Source organism: Giraffa tippelskirchi, chromosome 9, assembly GCF_054371585.1.
Source record: "Giraffa tippelskirchi isolate mGirTip1 chromosome 9, T2T-mGirTip1v1.2.pri, whole genome shotgun sequence".
NCBI lineage: Eukaryota > Metazoa > Chordata > Mammalia > Artiodactyla > Giraffidae > Giraffa > Giraffa tippelskirchi.
Genome location: NC_137283.1, coordinates 15,859,167 through 15,877,060, shown reverse-complemented (window position 1 = coordinate 15,877,060; position 17,894 = coordinate 15,859,167). Strand labels below are relative to the sequence as shown.

At 39.3% G+C, this 17,894-nt stretch overlaps 1 protein-coding gene across 1 annotated transcript; it reads right to left on the bottom strand.

Moving 5' to 3' along the window:
- On the bottom strand, nt 1-17,244 carry ZNF197 (zinc finger protein 197). The gene is given in 8 exon segments (XM_081527821.1): nt 1-1,552; nt 1,555-1,597; nt 1,599-3,049; nt 9,453-9,579; nt 9,861-9,952; nt 10,322-10,484; nt 11,676-12,154; nt 17,120-17,244. Coding segments are annotated over 7 exon segments (3,123 nt in total). The 5' UTR covers nt 12,075-12,154; nt 17,120-17,244; the 3' UTR covers nt 1-704.
- Nucleotides 17,245-17,894: the final 650 nt, after the last annotated feature.

Here is a 17,894-nt window from a genome sequence, read left to right as displayed (position 1 = left end):
TTTTCTAGATTTTGACCATGTCTCTTTTATCCAACTTTATTGACGATTAAATTATTTCATAAAGTACTTTCACATGATCCTTTTACTAAATGCTCACAACAATTCTATGAAGTAGGGGTTATGCCAGTATTTGACTGACAGAGAAACTGAGACTTAGAGACTGACTTAATAACATCACAGAGCTCGTTAAGTGAAAGAGCCAGGATCCAAACCTAGGTTTTCAGATTCCAAATCCAGTGTACTTAAATTGTCCTCAAAGAGCAGTCCTGCCCACCCAACTTCATGTTTTGTATGTCTTAATCACACTGGCTGTACAGACGTTCTCTAGCAGTGATACTATCTTTAAGATGTACCATACATATGTATCTTTTCAAAACATACTTTTAATACAAAGATATTTTTGCTATCCTTTACAACATCATCATTATATCTTATAAATCATAATTCAGTTTCTTCAGAATCTTTAAGTGCTTCAAGGTCCTTTTCTAGGTTCATAAGAAATGATTTGGAACAGAGTATCTTTTAACTAGAATTTGGCTTATGTTTTCGTAGTCTTGAAGGTCTAGATTTAACTTTGTGCCTCATGCAACATACTTGTCTACAAAAGGGTCAATCATGACTTTTTTTCCTTATAAAAACCATATGCTGCCATTTATCCAACAGCCACTTACAGAGGCAGGGATGCTATTCCATTTTACACAATACTAGATTTTATGAATCTTGATTTTGGACTCATTGGCATTTTGGACCCAAGAGAATTTGGACCCAAGAGAATAGGACCCAAAATCCTCCAAAGAATGGATTTTTTGTTGAAGATGAATGTTGGAAGTCTGAGAAAATTCTTTTTCAGACTCATCACATTCACAGTTTTTTTCATCTGTATGAATTTTCTGATGTACAGTCAGGTTTTTTCTTTGCCTAAAAACTTTACTACAGTCATTACACCCATATGGTTTCTCTCCTGTGTGGATTCTCTGGTGGCCAACTAAATTCCTCTTAGAAGTAAAAGATTTTCTACACTTTTCACATTCATATGGTTTTTCCCCAGTGTGCATTCTCTGATGTACAACAAGGTTTTTGTTCTGACTAAAGTCTTTTCCACACTCACTACATTTATAAGGTTTTTCTCCAGTATGGATTCTTTGATGTACCATAAGATTTCTACTAGAGGTAAGCACTTTTCTACATATATGACATTCATAGGTTTTTTCTCCACTGTGAATTCTTTGATGCTCAATAAGATTTCTATTGTAAGTAAAGCCCTTCCCACACTCATTACATGCATAGGGCTTCTCACCAGTGTGGATTCTCTGATGGGCTATAAGGTTTGAGCGGTAACTGAAGACTTTCCCACAGTCATTACATTTGTAAGATTTTTCCCTTGTGTGAATCCTCTGATGTCCAATGAGGCTTTTCTTCAGAATGAAGCACTTGCCACACTCATTACACTCATACGGTTTCTCACCACTGTGGATTCTCTTATGTTCAATGAGGTTTCTGTTAGAACTGAAAGCTCTTCCACATTCACTGCATTCAAAGGGCTTTTCCCCAGTGTGGATTCTCCGATGTACGAGCAGGCTTGAATTGTAACTGAAAGCCTTCCCACAATCCTCACATTTGTAGGCCTTCTCTTGTGTATGGAGCTTCTGATGGACCATGAAACTTTTGCTCATAATGAAGGTTTTCCCGCACTCTCGACATTCATAGGGCTTCTCCCCATTGTGGAGTCTCTCGTGGTCAATGAGGTTTCTGTTAGAACCAAAGACTTTGCCACAGTCTTTACATTCATAGAGATTCTCTCCAGTGTGGAACCTCTGATGTAAAATGAGGCTCTTTTTCAGAATGAAAACTTTCCCACATTCATTACATTCGTAGGGTTTCTCTCCATTGTGGAGTCTCTGATGGTCAAAAAGGTAAGCACTCTGAGTGAAGGCTTTCCCACATTCAGTACATTTATAAGGCTTCTCTCTGCTATGCATCCTCTTATGGTCAATGAGACTTGACTTAGAAGTGAAAATCTTCCCACATTTTTTACAACCAAAAGTCTTCTTTTCTGTGTGAACTCTCTGGTGTAGGAGGAGGCTTTTGCTTCGAATGAAAACTTTTCCACATTCTTTACATTTATATGGGTTCTCTGTACTGTGGAGCCGCTGATGGTCAACCAGGTAAGTGGTCTGGGCAAAAGTTTTTCCACATTCATCACACTTATAGGGTTTTTCCCCAGAGTGGATTCGCTGGTGCAGAATGAGGCTCTTCTTCAGAATGAAAGCTTTCTGACACTTGTTACATTTATAAGGTTCTTCTCCTTTGTGGAGCCTCTGGTGGTCAATGAGGTAAGCATTCTGAGAAAAAACTTTGCCACACTCATTACATTTATAAGGTCTCTCCCCAGAATGGCGTCTTAGATGTATAATAAGGCCTGAGTGCCTATAGAAGCCCTTTCCACACTCCTTACATTTATAAGGTTTCTCCCCAGTGTGGATTCTCTGATGGTTTAGAAGGTAAGCACTCTGAGAGAAGGCTTTCCCACATTCATTACATTTATAAGGTTTCTCGCCAGAATGGTTTCGTAAATGCATTAGAAGGCTTGAGCGCTGAATAAAGCCTTTTCCACACTCCTTACATTTATGAGGTTTCTCCCCAGTGTGGATCCTTCGATGATTTATAAGATGGGAGATTTTATTGAAATGTTTACAACATATATCACATTTATAAAGCTTCTTTCCTTCAGCACCTATTAAACTTTCAGAAAAAGCTGAATCTGAAGCCAAGCTTTCTTCAAATTCCTGCCACTTTTGGCCTCGTTTTTCTGGTGGAGTCCTTTTTTTCTTGTCTCGTTCACACAGGAAACCTTTCTTCAGTTTATCTCTTTCCCTTGCTTCATTTCCCCACTGATTTGAAAAAACTTGCCATTCACACTCTTCCTCAAAGTCAAGAAGCTGGGGAACACCTCCTTGAAATCTTTTTGATATTCCTCTCTGAGAATCTGCTCTTTGAGATATGCTCAACTTGGATGTCACCTCCTCATTCTCAGTCATAGTCTCCCATTCTGGTAAAAGAAATTAAAAATGTAAATATTACCATATCCCTGTGTCAGCAACAACAAGATCTTCCAAAGACTTTAAAACAACTAGTAGGATACTTTTACAAGTACACAAAAAGGAAAAGCTTTTCATTAAATGGGAGTACAAAGCACAGTGCTACACTGACAGAATGTTGTAAATGGATTAACACAGAATTCATTCATTCCCAGATACTTCTAAGCTCTTTGCCTTCAAGGAGCAGATGGAAACATAGAAAGGATGCTGAATAAACAGATGCAAGAAGAACTAGAGAAGGATCTTAATACAGGTGGTTCATATATAACTTCATGAAGCTGGATAACACTTGTAAAGAACTGTCTTTTTTTTCCTTCTTCATGCTAAGAAGACAGGAACTCTCAAAGAAAGAAAATATACCTAAAAACTCTGAAGGCCATCTTTAACTTTTGAAGAGTCAAGTGCATCAACATTTTTTTAATTACTTGAAAGTAATTAATCTACAGAAAAAAACCTATTAAAAAGCAACTTAACACCTCGAATTCTTCTTTTAAAATTGAGAAATGGAAATTTGTAAATGTCTACACAAAGGTCTACATTAGACTCCATCATGTAGTTATATATAAAAAATACTGAATAAAAAAAAATACTGAATGAAAAGAAAAAATATAGAGACATTAAAAACTATGAAAATATCTATAAAATAATGAGGCTAAACTAGTTAGCCTCTTTATGACTCCAATATTCTCAAATATTTTAAAATATGAAACGACGTATATTTTAAATGTTTTAGAAACTCATTTTCACCATCTAAATGTGAGAAAAATTATGAACTAGTTCCCCAAATTATCTAATAAATAAAATTATATAAATAATAATAACATTATCTTCTATTTGCGTATAAAAACAGTATTCTTCTACCTAAATAGAGAGAAAATACATAGGAAAAGAGTGTAACAGACTGGTTTTACAATTTAAGCAGAATGCTGGTTAAAGGAAAGTTTTCTTTCTTCAAGGAAGTAGAAGCATTTTAAGAAATAGAAGTGTTACAAGTGGTTAAACAGAAATAGAAAATGGTTAAGAAATGAAGGACTCATATATACACTAGCTAATTAGCTGGAAAATGAAATTTTAGTATAGAAATCAGACTATGTGTGGGCCTAATGAACTTTAAGGGACTTGGGAAAAAATATCAGAATGACAGAGGGAACTGATTATTTTCTGCAATCTTTGGTTAAGCAGGCAAGAAAAAGACAGGCTTCCCTACCTGCAATCCTCCCCAGTCCTCTAATCCATGTCCACTCCATTTCTAATTATCTTTCCAATATGTATATTTGATAATATCACTCACCTGCTCAAAACAAACAATGCTTCATTGACTATAGGATAATGCACAAATGACAAGAACAGCCCAAGAGACGCTATCCTCCACTATCTGCTATTTTTCTGGCTTCACTTCTTATTAGTACCCTTTATGCCTCCAGACTCTAGGCACAGAAAACTATGTACAGATGCCCAAACATGTCATGTTTTAGCTTGCTTCCCTATCACTGCTCATGCCCCTTTCTCTTCCTGAATTTGCTCTTCCTCTTCCCAATTTTCTACCTGCCCAAACTTACAGGCTTAAAAACTAAGTACAAAAGTCACCCCCATTGGAATTACCACTGATCTTACAGGAAAAAAAAAAGTCTAAGGGAATATCATGAATGATTCTGTGCTGACTGAATAACTTAAGATAGAATGGTCAAAAAAAAAAAAAAAGATGAAATGGCCAAATTTCTAGAAAGACACAATGTACTAAAATTGCCTCAGGATGACAGAGAAAATCTGAATAGTTCCATAATAAGCAATGAAATACAATCAGTAGTCAAAACACTACACACAAAGAAAAGCCCAGATCCAAAATGTTTCACTGGTGAATTCTACCAAACATTATAAGAATGAATACCAATTCTTCACACACTCTTCTAATAAACAAAAAAGGTGGGAACACTTCCCAGCTAATTCCATGAGGCCAGTATTACCTACATACTAAAAGCAGACAGAGATATTACAAAAAAAGACAAAACTACAAACAATCATATCTTTATGAATAGAGACATAAGAATCCTCAACAGGGGTTTCCTGGTGGTTCAGTAGTAAAGAATCTGCCTGCCAATACAACAGACATGGGTTCAATCCCTGGTCTGGGAAGATCCCGCATGCCACAGAAAAACTAAGCCATATCTACTGAGCCTGTGTTCTAGAGTCCAGGAGCCTCAACAACTGAAGCCTGCACACCCGAGAGCCTGTGCTTTGCAACAAGAGAAGCCACCACCATGAGAAGCCCATGCACTGTAACTGGAGAGTAGTTCCTGCTTGCCACAACTAGAAAAGAGCACATGCAGCAATGAGGAACCAGCACAGCTAAATAAGTAAAATAAAAGCAAAAAAAAAAAAGAATCTCAACAAAATATTAGCTGACTCCAGCAACACATAAAAAGAATTCCACACCATGACCAAGTGGGATTTATCACAGGAAGCCAAATATTGGTATAACATCAGATAGTCAATTAATGTAATATACATCATTGTGCTTAGCACCAAAGAATTGATGCTTTTGAACTGTGGTGTTGGAGAAGACTTTTGAGAATTCCTTGAACTGCAAAGAGATCCAACCAGTCCATCCTAAGGGAGATCAGTCCTGAATATTCATTGGAAGAGCTGATGCTAAAGCTGAAACTCCAATACTTTGGCCACCTGATGCGAAGAACTAACTCATCTGAAAAGACCCGGATGCTGGGAAAGATTGAAGACAGGAGGAGAAGGGGACGACAGAGGATGAGATGGTTGGATGGCATCACTGACTCAATGGACATGAGTCTGGGTAAACTCCGGGAGTTGGTGATGGACAGGGAGGCCTGGCATGCCACAGTCTATGGGGTCGCAATGAGTCGGACATGACTGAGCGACTGAACTGAACTGAACTGAAAGCAGCAACCAAAAAACTACCCGAACTAAGTAGGTTCACCAAGGTTGTAGGATAAATATTAATATACAAAAATCAGTGTATTTCTGTACCATAGCACTGAACAATCAAAAAAAAAAGAAAATTAAGAAATCATATTAATAGCATCTGGGATTTCCTTGGCAGTCCAGTGGTTAGGATTTGGTGTTTTCACTGCTGGGGCTCAGGTTCAATCTCTGGTTGGGAAACTAAGATCCCACAAGCGGTATAACCCCTTCCCCACAAAAAAGTCACTTCCCTCTGTAAATCTTTCTCTAAACCACCCACCTCTCCTCCTACTCTCCCAGTTCTTTCATTGTACCAAGCTCCTATGTGCTCCCACACTCATGCATACTTTTATTATATAGCATTTGTTACACTGTATTGTACTTATTTTTGTAAATGTCTGTCACTTCAACTTGAATGTACTTTAAGGCAGGAGTTAAGCTTGATGTGCGAGACATTTAATATTTCTTGAATAACTGCCTTTAAATTATATTCCAATCTCTTAAATGAACATTTACAATTCTTTTACATATTGAAGAAGTTATGTGCAAGGTATCTGGGAATTAGCTCTTTTTTTAAAAAGTTATTTTTTGGCTTTGCTGGGTCTTCACTGCTGCTTGGGCTTCTCTCTAGTTGTAGCAAGCAGGGACTACTCTCTAGTTGCAGGGTATGGGCTTCTCATGGTGGTGGCTTCTCTTGTTGCAGAGCACAGGAGCACACGCCCCTAGAGGGCGTGTGGGCTTCAGTAGTTGTGGCTCCCAGGCTCCAGAGCACAGGTTCAATAGTGATGGCGCACTGGCTTAGTTGCTCTGCAGTATATAAGATCTTCCCAGACCAGGGATTGAACCCATGTCTCCTGCATTGGCAGACGGACCCTTTACCATAGAGCCAACAGGGAAGCCCTGAAGTCTGCTTTTCTACCATCTTATCAATGCACAGAAACTGAGTACATAAAACTGTCAAATTTGATAGTGTCACAGTCTACTCGCAGGTCAGAATACCATGGGCTACATAGTACTTTATCTGGGAAAATCTGGTTCTTCCCAAATTTTAATCATTGTCAATTCTTTCCTGGGACTGTCTTTAGACATATTACTTATTTTCCCTCTTTCTGAACCATTTTCTTAAGGTATCCTCCTCAAATCAGAACTACCAGGTCAAAGAACATAAGTACCTTGGTATCTGCTTGCCCAAAGCCCCAACAACACGCAGTTAGAGCATATCTTACTTATTAAAGTTGATTCAAACTTCTTTTTCCTCAAAGAGCTAGAATAAACAAGGAATTCTATTTTCTTCTTATTTTTTAAGTTTAACCTTTATTTAGACCCATCTGGAAATTTATTTTGGCTTAAAGCATAAGCTATGGATCCATGGTGAGTGTTTTTCATAAAATTAATGAACCCATAAAACATGTTTTAAAATTTCTAAAAAGAAAGATGGGTTATATAGTAAATCACATTAGAACTACTGAAAATCTCTTGGATTAAAAAAAAAGCAAGCAAACAAACAAATTGGATTCCTAGGTCATTCTGCATAAATATAAAAATGAAACAATGAAAATGTCTGAATAAAATACATGTGACTTAAAAAATAGTATTTTTACAGAGAAATACACCATCTAAAGGAAAATATTGCAGTTTGAAAGATTTTCTAAGACTTAAACTCACAACCAGCACAGAAAGGCAAACAAATGGGAAAATGTACAACATGTGACAAAAGGTTACCAGTTCTAATAAACAAAAGAAATATGTAGAAAGGATATGAATAAACATAAAATAACAATAAACATAATAATACTAATAATCAAAGAAATGGAAAAAAAAAAACAACACACACCAAAGGACAGGATTCTTCATCTAGCTAGCAAAGATTTAAAAGTGACCAAATCACAAGCACATACAGGTGAAATAGGTCCTCTTGGGCTCTTTGTGTGGATGTGTAAATTGGTATGTCACTGATAGAAAGTTTAGGAATATAGAAAGTTTAGGAATATATATCAAAATATCAAATCTACAAAATATTTGACCATCACACCACAGCTGAGATACTAAAAGACATATCCTCATAAATGTAAAAATATATAGTATAAATTACTATGAACAATAAAAAAATTTACTAAGGTTGCTAAGTACAAAATTAACATACAAAAATTAAATATTTTCATGTATGCAAACTGATCAATTAGAAAATATCAGAAAAGATTACTATTCCAAAGAGTCAGTGTAACCAGAATTACGTAAGATCTACCTGAAGACACTTTTAAAACAGGCCTGAAACAGACAAAGGCAGCATGAACAAATGTAATGATATATAATGTTCTTGAATAAAAATTCAGTAACATAAAGCTGCCAATGTAAAGAATGATACTCAGACAATGAAATGTAAAGCCACCTCCTTCATGGCCTTTTCTAACTCCCAGGAATAGTACTGGTTGCTTTGTCCTCTCCATTTCCATCTCAAGAGGCTTATGCCACTCTAATTCCAATTATTTCACTCTGCCTTATTTATTCTTTCTGTATTCATCTCCCAAATCATGCTACTTAAGAGAAGAATCACATCATTCCCATAGTTGCCGTTACATAGCAGGTGTTTAATGTTTATCAGAAACATAAATGGCTAACAGGTTTTTAAAAAATACTCCTGTTACTAATCAAAGAAATGCACTTCAGAATAGATATTATAGCTCAAAAAATTATATTAACAACAATTTACAAGAGTGGGACTCCTAGGCATCAATGAAGGCAGAGCCAAACGAGTGGTTCTTGTGTACAGCTGGTAAGAGCAGAGAGGACTGATATCAATATGGAAAGCAATTTGGCAGCAGGAAGCAAGAGCCTTAAAATAATTAATTTAGGCCTAGTGATTCTATTTCGAAAAAATAATGAGAAATTAAAAAGAAACATTAGGCATAGAAAAAGATTATTATTACAGTAATTATCTAAAATACAGAAATGGCTAACTAAATTATGACACAAATTATGCAGCCAATACAGATAATGTTTGCAAAGAATATGTGATAATACGAGTGAGGTAAATGCAAAGAAAGCAAGCTATAAAACTGTACATATTCACAGACACACACACACAAAACAATGCAAAAAAAAAAAAAAAACCTCTCTCAAATACCTAAAAAAGCCAGTAAGGTAAAATATCAAAATTTTGAGGGTATTTGTTTGTAAAGAGTAGGTGTAAAAAATTTTTTCCTTCGAGTATTTTTCAAAATAAGTATGCTATGCTATGTTCATGATTAGCGTAGCAGAAAGTCCCACAAAAGCTGGGACTTCCCTGGTGGTCCAGTGGTTAAGAATCTCCACTGACACTGCAGGGAGTCATGGGGGTGTAAAAAGGAAAGAAAAAAGGAAGAAAAATAAACAAAAGCTGAGGAAGTCAAGGTACAAATTATGGGAAGAAAGGGTTCTTACCTAAGGAAGTCACATTTCCGTAATTCTCCAGCATCACATCCCAGTACAAGGCCCTCTGAACTGGGCTCAAACATGCCCATTCTTCTGAAGTGAAGCATACTGACACCTCCTCAAACATCACCAATTCCTGAAATGACATGTATGTATGAGATGATCCATGCCCAGGAAGCTCCCCTACTGAAGAGTTCCTTTCATTTTTGGGGAAGAGACATGTTACGAGGGCATGAGGTGGGATATCAGAGAGACACAGGAGACCCCACATGAACTCTGCCCTCCAATAGCAGGGACCTTGATTCAAAGATGGGAGCTGACTGGACACCCAAGCACTAGGATGAGCGAGTGTATGTTTGAGCCACAATTAGGTAGTGCAGATAGGGCCTTAGGAAGAAAAGAGGTGGCAAATCTTACCTGGGGCTGGGCTGTCAAGAGCATGAGAGCCATTAATTGGTTTCTAGGGTTCTCTTCCTGGGAAAGAGCAGAAGCTTCAGGGGCAGAAGAATCTGAAGAAGGAGGAAAAGCTGCATATGAGATAACTGTCATTCCTGTCCAAATCCAGTAAGTTTATCTTCTATAAAATAGGAGTTCAGAAAGACACATAACTACCAGAACTACGCAATAATGGCTAGAAAATGACACACAAATCTTTTCTGACCACCATGGGCAGGGCTGGAAAAGTGCAAAAATTAGTAATAAGAATGGATAAAGGGTCAGAGGGACCCAAGAAATGACACGAGGGAGAAAAGAAAAGAGTTTGGTATCCTAAGGGACTCATAGAACAGCAGAAGAGGAAGTAGCTATCTGGGAGTAGGGAGGTGAGACCTAGCAAGAGTCCTAAGGATGTCCAAAGCCAGACCCACAGAGTAAGTTACCATGTTGAGGATCCTGGAGCAAGCCGAACACCACTGGGTCAGTAAGAGAATTTGAGCGAATTTCAGCTGATATGTGGCTGCCAGTGGGTGCATGAGGAAGTGCTATTCCTGGAGTACTCAGACCCTCTTGGAGAGTGTCCTGGTTCTGGACAAAGGCTGGAACCTGTGAACAAGCAGAACGCAATAAGCTGACTCTTCTGTACCTCCAGCAAATGAACTCACCTAACCACCATGGACCTCTTTCTGCCCATATAGTCTAGAACTGTGAGATGAGAGTGACCCACCTCAAGTATGGAGCATCAAAACAGCAGGAAAGCTTTGCCTTGAGAACAATGGAGCTGCCCTCTAGCCCCACTCACGGTACTGGTGACCTTTCCCAGAGGAGACTGAACAGAACAGTAGAAACAGAAGCCAGACCTGGGTGTGGGTTAAGGAGGGAATGGGAAGTAACAAGCAATTAAGAGCTTCAGACTTAATCTAGAAGTCTCCAGCTTCAGGTTTAATGTAAAACACTGGGTTCTACTTATTCACACCTTTTCTCATCCCTTCCTGCTCCAATAGAAGGAACACTAGAAGTCTAGACATCTGGTTTTGCTGCTAACTAGATGTCTCACAAAGGCAATGCAGTGAACCTTTTCCTGCCTCCATTTTTTATCTCTTGAATGAGAACAATGGATTAGTGATTAGTAATGAAAAACACATCCTAAAATTCTTCACTTTTACGACTAATACAAACAAGCCCATCCTTGATATCCCTCCCAAATTATACTTCAGACTTTACATATAGAAATGTTTCTAGTGGGCTCCAGATCGACAAAAAGAGATCTGACACATACTAGAAACCATGTTAAGATTACAATTTAATAGCCAAGGATATAAAATCTTATCAGAGGCAAATATCTCAACCCAATCTCTTGTCTCACACAGCTCCCCCAGTAGGGAATACATGGAGTGGTCTTTTCAGATCGAGAAAGCTTCATTCTTGCTCTCCCACAACTTTTCATACTCCAGGTTTACAACACTAATCCAAATAGACTTTACAAACAATATACTTGCTTCTGTTTAGAGGAGCTCTTAGGAACATTATGCTCTTCAGATTCTTGAATCAAACTCAGAATTAGCAAGCATCACCCAGGGAGACAAAGCAGAGTCAATGCTCTGTGTTGATTTTGAATTGGTCCAAAGATCCCAACCATAAATCCATTTCTCCAGACAGATATTCTATGGTCTGAAGAGCTCATGAACCTGTTTTAATTAGCATAAGGGTTGCTGCTGTGTTACTGTTAATGAAAATCACAGGATCATCTTCTATCCCAGCCTATCCTGGGCCTACTCCCCACTTCCCCTTTCTCACTTTTAATGTTGGTCCATCAAGGTCTTTCTGCAGCTCTTCTACCAGGGCCACGGCCTCCTCACCACTCCCAGGGCGATGGATCTGCACCCAGGTCCGTATCTCTCCAGGCAGGATGCTCAGGAATTGCTCCAGCACCAGCAGCTCCAGGATCTGGGCCTTGGTGCGTGCTTCCGGCCTCAGCCACCGGCGGCAGAGCTCCCGGAGCCGGCTCAGTGCCTCCTGGGGTCCAGATGTCTCGTGATAACGCAACTGTCTAAAGTGCAGGTGGGAGGTCTCCCAAACAGTGGAGCTACTCCCTTGGAAGCTGGTTCCCCACTTCCAGGTATCATCCTTCCCTTTAACGAGGCCCTCTTGTCGCAGAGCATTGTGGGCCCAATTTTCTCTTGTCATTGTTGCCATTTAAGACAGGCTCCTCTCCAGGGTCCCTCAATCCTTGCTTGACTTCTTCCTTAGAGCTTGAAGAACATCATCTATAAGACCTAAAGAAATCATTGTTAAAGTTAACCCAGAGACACAATCAGATTTTCCGGACCCCAGTGAGCCCCCGGTAATGAAGAAACCTTGATGAATGCAGAGTTCTAGATTCTGGGCAGTTTCTCCTTTGACAAAAGCCCCAGCCCAAGGCTCTAGGGACATTAATATTCATGTTATCCAGACCACTGCTGATATCAAAAACATGAAATTCTTTTTTTTTCCCTTACCACAAGGCATGTGGGATCAGAGTTCTGCAACAAGGGATTGAACTTGTACCCCCTGAATTGGAAGCCCAAAGTCTTAACAATTGGACCACCACGGAAGTCCAATATCAAGTATCCTTTAATTATTATTTTTAAGAGTGTATCAGTCCATTCATACTTAAGTAATCCATTGCTGTTGGACATTTAATTATTTATAATTTTCTCCTATTACAAATTCAGCTACAATGACCATCTTTGCTAAAGAATTTTTGGTTACATTTCTGCTTATTTCTTCAGGAAAAATTCCCAGAAAAGAAACTGTTTAGCAGAAAGGTAGGAATAGTCTAAACTTTTAAGGCTGTAACAGTTACATCACTATCAGTGACATATCTGAATGCCCCATTAATTTTATTTAACATGTGGACCCTTAAAGTTCATGCTTATAATGGAGCAGCGGAGAGCAAAATAAAATATAATCTCAATACAAAGTGCAACTACAATTAACAGGAGGACAAACAAGCACAGCAAGAATTCATGGAGGTAATTTTGGGTTGGGCTTTAAAGAAAAAATAAAAAGATCACTGGAATATTAGGAAAGCCATTCCAGAAGAAACTGTAATTTCTAAAGCAAGGGAGTGACAACACATATAGCTCTGTTAGAAATGTTCTGTGCAAATCAGAGAAAGGAAGAAAACTTTGAGGTAAGGTTGTAGAACTACAGCAAAGAGGTAAGTAAACAGAAGCAAATTCTAAAGGCTACTAAGAGGTAGCCAGAGGTACCCCAAGTAGCCAGAGTGGCACTGCCAAGCCCGTTCCATAGGAACTACACTCAATATCTCAGCATCAAGCCACCACAGACTTAAACCTGTGTCTGTCAGCATCTGTGCTTTATCCAGTTTTACTTTGTGCATCTGTTAGCAAGATGTGTCCTAAGGGAACTGCTCCTTTGCTTTACACCATTTGAGCTTATGAAGGCTTCATAAGAATACTATTTTCAGATATTAGAGGACACCTGCAGTCTAAGCAAATAAAGTTCTAAAGTATTAGTAGGGATAGAACACTTGAAAAAAGAAACTGAGCAGTTCTTTGGTCACTGATCTGGGGGTGATGGAAAGGAATTTTAAAAAACTATTTCTATCCCATGCTCACAGCTAGAAAGAGTACTGTCAAAATTCCAGTTCTTCTCAACTTTATTTACAGAGTCAATGCGACTCCAATAACTCACCAAGCTATTTTGTAGATATCGACAAACTGATTCTAAAGTTCACATGGAGAGGCTACAGACCCAGAATAACTAACACAGAACTGAAGGCCTTCTCCCTCAGGATCGTGAAGTTGAGGGACTGACACTACCTAACATCAAGATTTTCTAAAAAGTTACAGTTATGAAGACAGTGCAGTGTTGGCAAAGTGCAGACAAACCAATGAAACAGAATAGAAAGTCCAGAAATACTCCTTCATGAAGAGAGTCAACTGATCTTTGATAGAATAAAGGTAATACGACGGAACAAAGATAGTCTTTTTGGCAAATGGTGCTGGTACAACCAGATATGCACATGCAAAAAAAATCAATCTAGACACAAACTTTACGTATTTCACAAAATGGATCACAGACCTAAATATAAAATATAGAACTATAAAAGTCCTGGAAGATAACCTAGGAGAAAACCTAGAAGACTTTGGGTATGGTGACAGCTTTTTAGGCACATTCAAAAGGCATGATCCTTGAAAGAAATAATAAGTAGACTTCATTAAAATTCAAAAATTCTGCTCTGGAAAAAGCAATGTCAAGAATGAGAAGACAATCCATAGACTGAAAGAAAATACTTGCAAAAGACACACATACTTGATAAAAGACTAATATCCTTCCTTTGTCTATTTCATACAAAGAACTCTTAAAACTCAACAATTAAGAAAACAAACAACTCAATTAAAATATGCCCATGGGGGCTTCTCTGGTGATTTAGTGGTTAAGAATCCACCTGCCAGTGCAGGGGACACAGGTTCGATTCCTGGTCCAGGAAGATACCATATGCTGAGGAGCAACTTAAGCCCCCTTGCACCACAACTACAGAGCCCCTCCTCCACAAGAGAAGCAACCAAAATGAGAAGTCTGCATACCACAATGAAGAGTAGCTCTGACTTGCCTCAATTAGAGAAAGCCTGAGCACAGCAACAATGACCCAGCACAGTTAAAAGTAAATCTTTTTTTTTAATGACCCAAAGAGGAATTCCCTGGCAATACAGTGATGAGGACTTGGAGCTTCCACTGTTGGGTGCCCAGGTTTAATCCCTGGCCAGGGAACAAAGAGCCATAAGCTCCATCATGGCCAAAATAAGAAGATAAAAAATGGCCCAAAAACCTAAACAAACACCTCATCAAAAAAGATATACAGATTTCAAATAACTGCATGAAAATATGCTCTGCATCATATATGTCATCAGGAAAATACAAGTTAAAACGATGAAATACCATTACATACCTATTAGAATGGCCAAATTCTAGAACACTGGCAACACCAAACACTGGTGAAGATGTGGGACAACAGAAATTGTCATTCGTTGGTAGGAGTGCAAAATAGTACAGCCACTATGGAAGACAGTTTGGCCCTTTCTTAGCAAAACTAAACATACTCTTACCATAAATTCTAGCAATTGAGCTCTTCAGTATTCATCCAAACTAACTGAAGACATATGTCCACAAAAAAAACCTGCACGTGGATGTTTTAGCAGCTTTATTCATAACTGTCAACACCAAGAATCAACCAAGATATCCTTCAATGGGTAAACAGATAAACTGTGGTACATCCAGATAACAGAATATTATTCAGTGTTAAAAAGAAGCTATCAAGCTATGAAGAGATACAAAGGAAATGTAAATGCATGTTACTCAGTGAAAGAAGCTAACCTCAAAGTCCAATATACTTTACAATTCCAACTACATGGCTTCTGGAAAAAGCAAAACTATGGGGGATTTTTTTTTTAATTGACCTACAGTTGGTATACAATGTTAATTTCTGCTGTACAGCAAAGTGATTCAATTACACATATACATTCTTTTTTATATTCTTTTCCATTAACGTTTATCACAGGATATTGAATACAGTTCCCTGAGTTATACAGTAGAACCTTGTTGTTTATCCATTCTATAAATACTAGTTTGCATCTGCTAGCCCCAAACTCCCACTCTATCCCTCCAGTGGTGGGGGATGTTGATACTGGAGGAGGCTATGCAAGTGTGGGGCAGGGAACATATGAGAAATTTCTGTATTTTCTGCTTAATTTTCCTATGAACCTAAAACTGTTCTAAAAAAAATAGGGTCTACAAATAAAACTTGGGGGGAAAAGAGACTTCTAAATAATTTTCTACAGTAAATTATCAGAATTTTATTTACTCTATACTTTGCAGAGATACAAATAAGAAATCCTTAAGCATACATTATGCTTGTTTCTCACAAAAGATTTGTAAGCACAGGTTAAAAAGAACAAAAGAAGTCTCAGAGGAGCTAAGCAATTCACTGAAGGCCACTCAACTAGTTCAGTTATGGGAGCAAATTCTGATCTCAGGGATTCTAACCCCAAAAGTACAAAATAACTGCACCTAAGAAAAGACTTCTGAAACCGGAACAACTATTCTAAAGCAATGGTTTCCAAACAACAGTTCATTAAAACAATTAACCATACACAGTCACTCACAGGTTGATAAAGACCTTTCTTGCAAGACAGCATTTACTCACATTTGTACTTAATGTGAAAATACATTCTCTGAGGCAGTGGTGATATGGGTGGTCTAAGTTTGCTTCTTAAATACCATTACATTACAAAATTTAAAACGGGACTTGGTGTGTGGGGGGATAAACTGGAAGTTTGAGAATGACATATACACACTGCTGCTGCTGCTGCTAAGTCACTTCAGTCGTGTCCGACTCTGTGCGACCCCAGAGACGGCAGCTCACCAGGCTCCCCCGTCCTTGGGATTATCCAGGCAAGAATACTGGAGTGGGTTGCCATTTCCTTCTCCAATGCATGAAAGTGAAAAGTGAAAGTGAAGTCGCTCAGTCGTGTCTGACTCTTAGCGACCCCATGGACTGCAGCCTACCAGGCTCCTCCGTCCATGGGGTTCTCCAGGCAAGAGTACTGGAGTGGGGTGCCATTGCCTTCTCCGATACACACTACCATATATAAAAAAGATAACTACTAAAGACATACTGTATGGCAGAAGTAACTCTAATCAATACTCTGTAACGGCCTATACAGTAAAAGAATCAAGAGTGGATATATGTATAACAGACTCACTTGGCTGTACACCTAAACTAACATAAAGTTGAAAACCAAGTATACTCCAATAAAATTACAAAGAAAAATGGGAATCAATCCATCCTTCAAGGGGAAGAAAAAAAAAAGAATTCTTGGAGCCCCTGCTCCAGGGAAGTCTCAAGCTGTTTCTCAGCATCAGCCTCAGAGAAAACTGAAAAAAGCAGAAAGACGTGAGCTGAGATCTGGCTACTGAGGTCGCTCTTCTCAAAGGGGCAGCACATTCATTGACTCGACAGCCAATCCACAAACACACAGAGACACAGAGGAGTTGTCTTGCATATATTCCCCAAGGCGTAGCCTAGGCGTCCATCTCAACCAAGCGGTGAGGGACCGCCCTGGGGGTGAGGAGCAGAGAGGGGCCGGCGAGGGCTGAGCTGCTCCAGAGAGCTCAAGCCGCAACCCGGGCCGCCCTTCGCGCTTGCCAACCCCACCCGAGCCCACTCCGCTCACCGGGGTCTCCCGCGGCGGCTCCGGCCTTGGGGACCACCACTTTGGCGCCGGGACGCCAGGAGATGACACGAAAACTGGACGCGACGGCACCTGAAGCCTAGGATAATGGCTGACCCGCGGGTATCGCGACATCCGGTGGCTCACCCCATCTCCCAGTTTCGGCTCTCTAGGAAGCCACATCTCTATGGTTCCTAGCTTTCCCAGTGGTGGCAGGAAAGGCGGAGCCTCCCGGGCTCTTAGGTCTTCATTCCTCTCAACCAAAGAACAGGTGTGAATGTTTTCCAGAACCCAAGGATGCAGAGATGAATCACATGGCCCAGGCCCCCAGGACTCGTGTTGCCTCCTGAAAGAATTGGACCTGTTTTAATTTGAATTGCAACTGAGTTTAATAGAGTAATTTCTCGAACGTCTGAATGTCTTCGTGAGTGACATATCCAATCTATCTGTGAACCAGAGCAGTTCTCACCATAAATAACATATGTTACAAATGACTTCCTTGTGAATTGGCTTGCTGTTGTTCAGTCGCTAAGTCGGGTCCGACTCTTTGTGACCGCATGAACTTCCCTGTCCTTCACTATCTCCAGGAGTTTGCTCAAATTCATGTCCATTGAGTCGGTGATGCCATCCAAGTATCTCATCCTTTGTTGTCCCCTTCTCCTCATGTCATCAGTCTTTCCCAGCATTAGTCTTTTCCAGTGAGTTGGCTCTTCACATCGGGTGGCCAAATATTGGAGCTCTTGCCCAAATGATGAGATAATGGAGCTCTGGTGTTAAA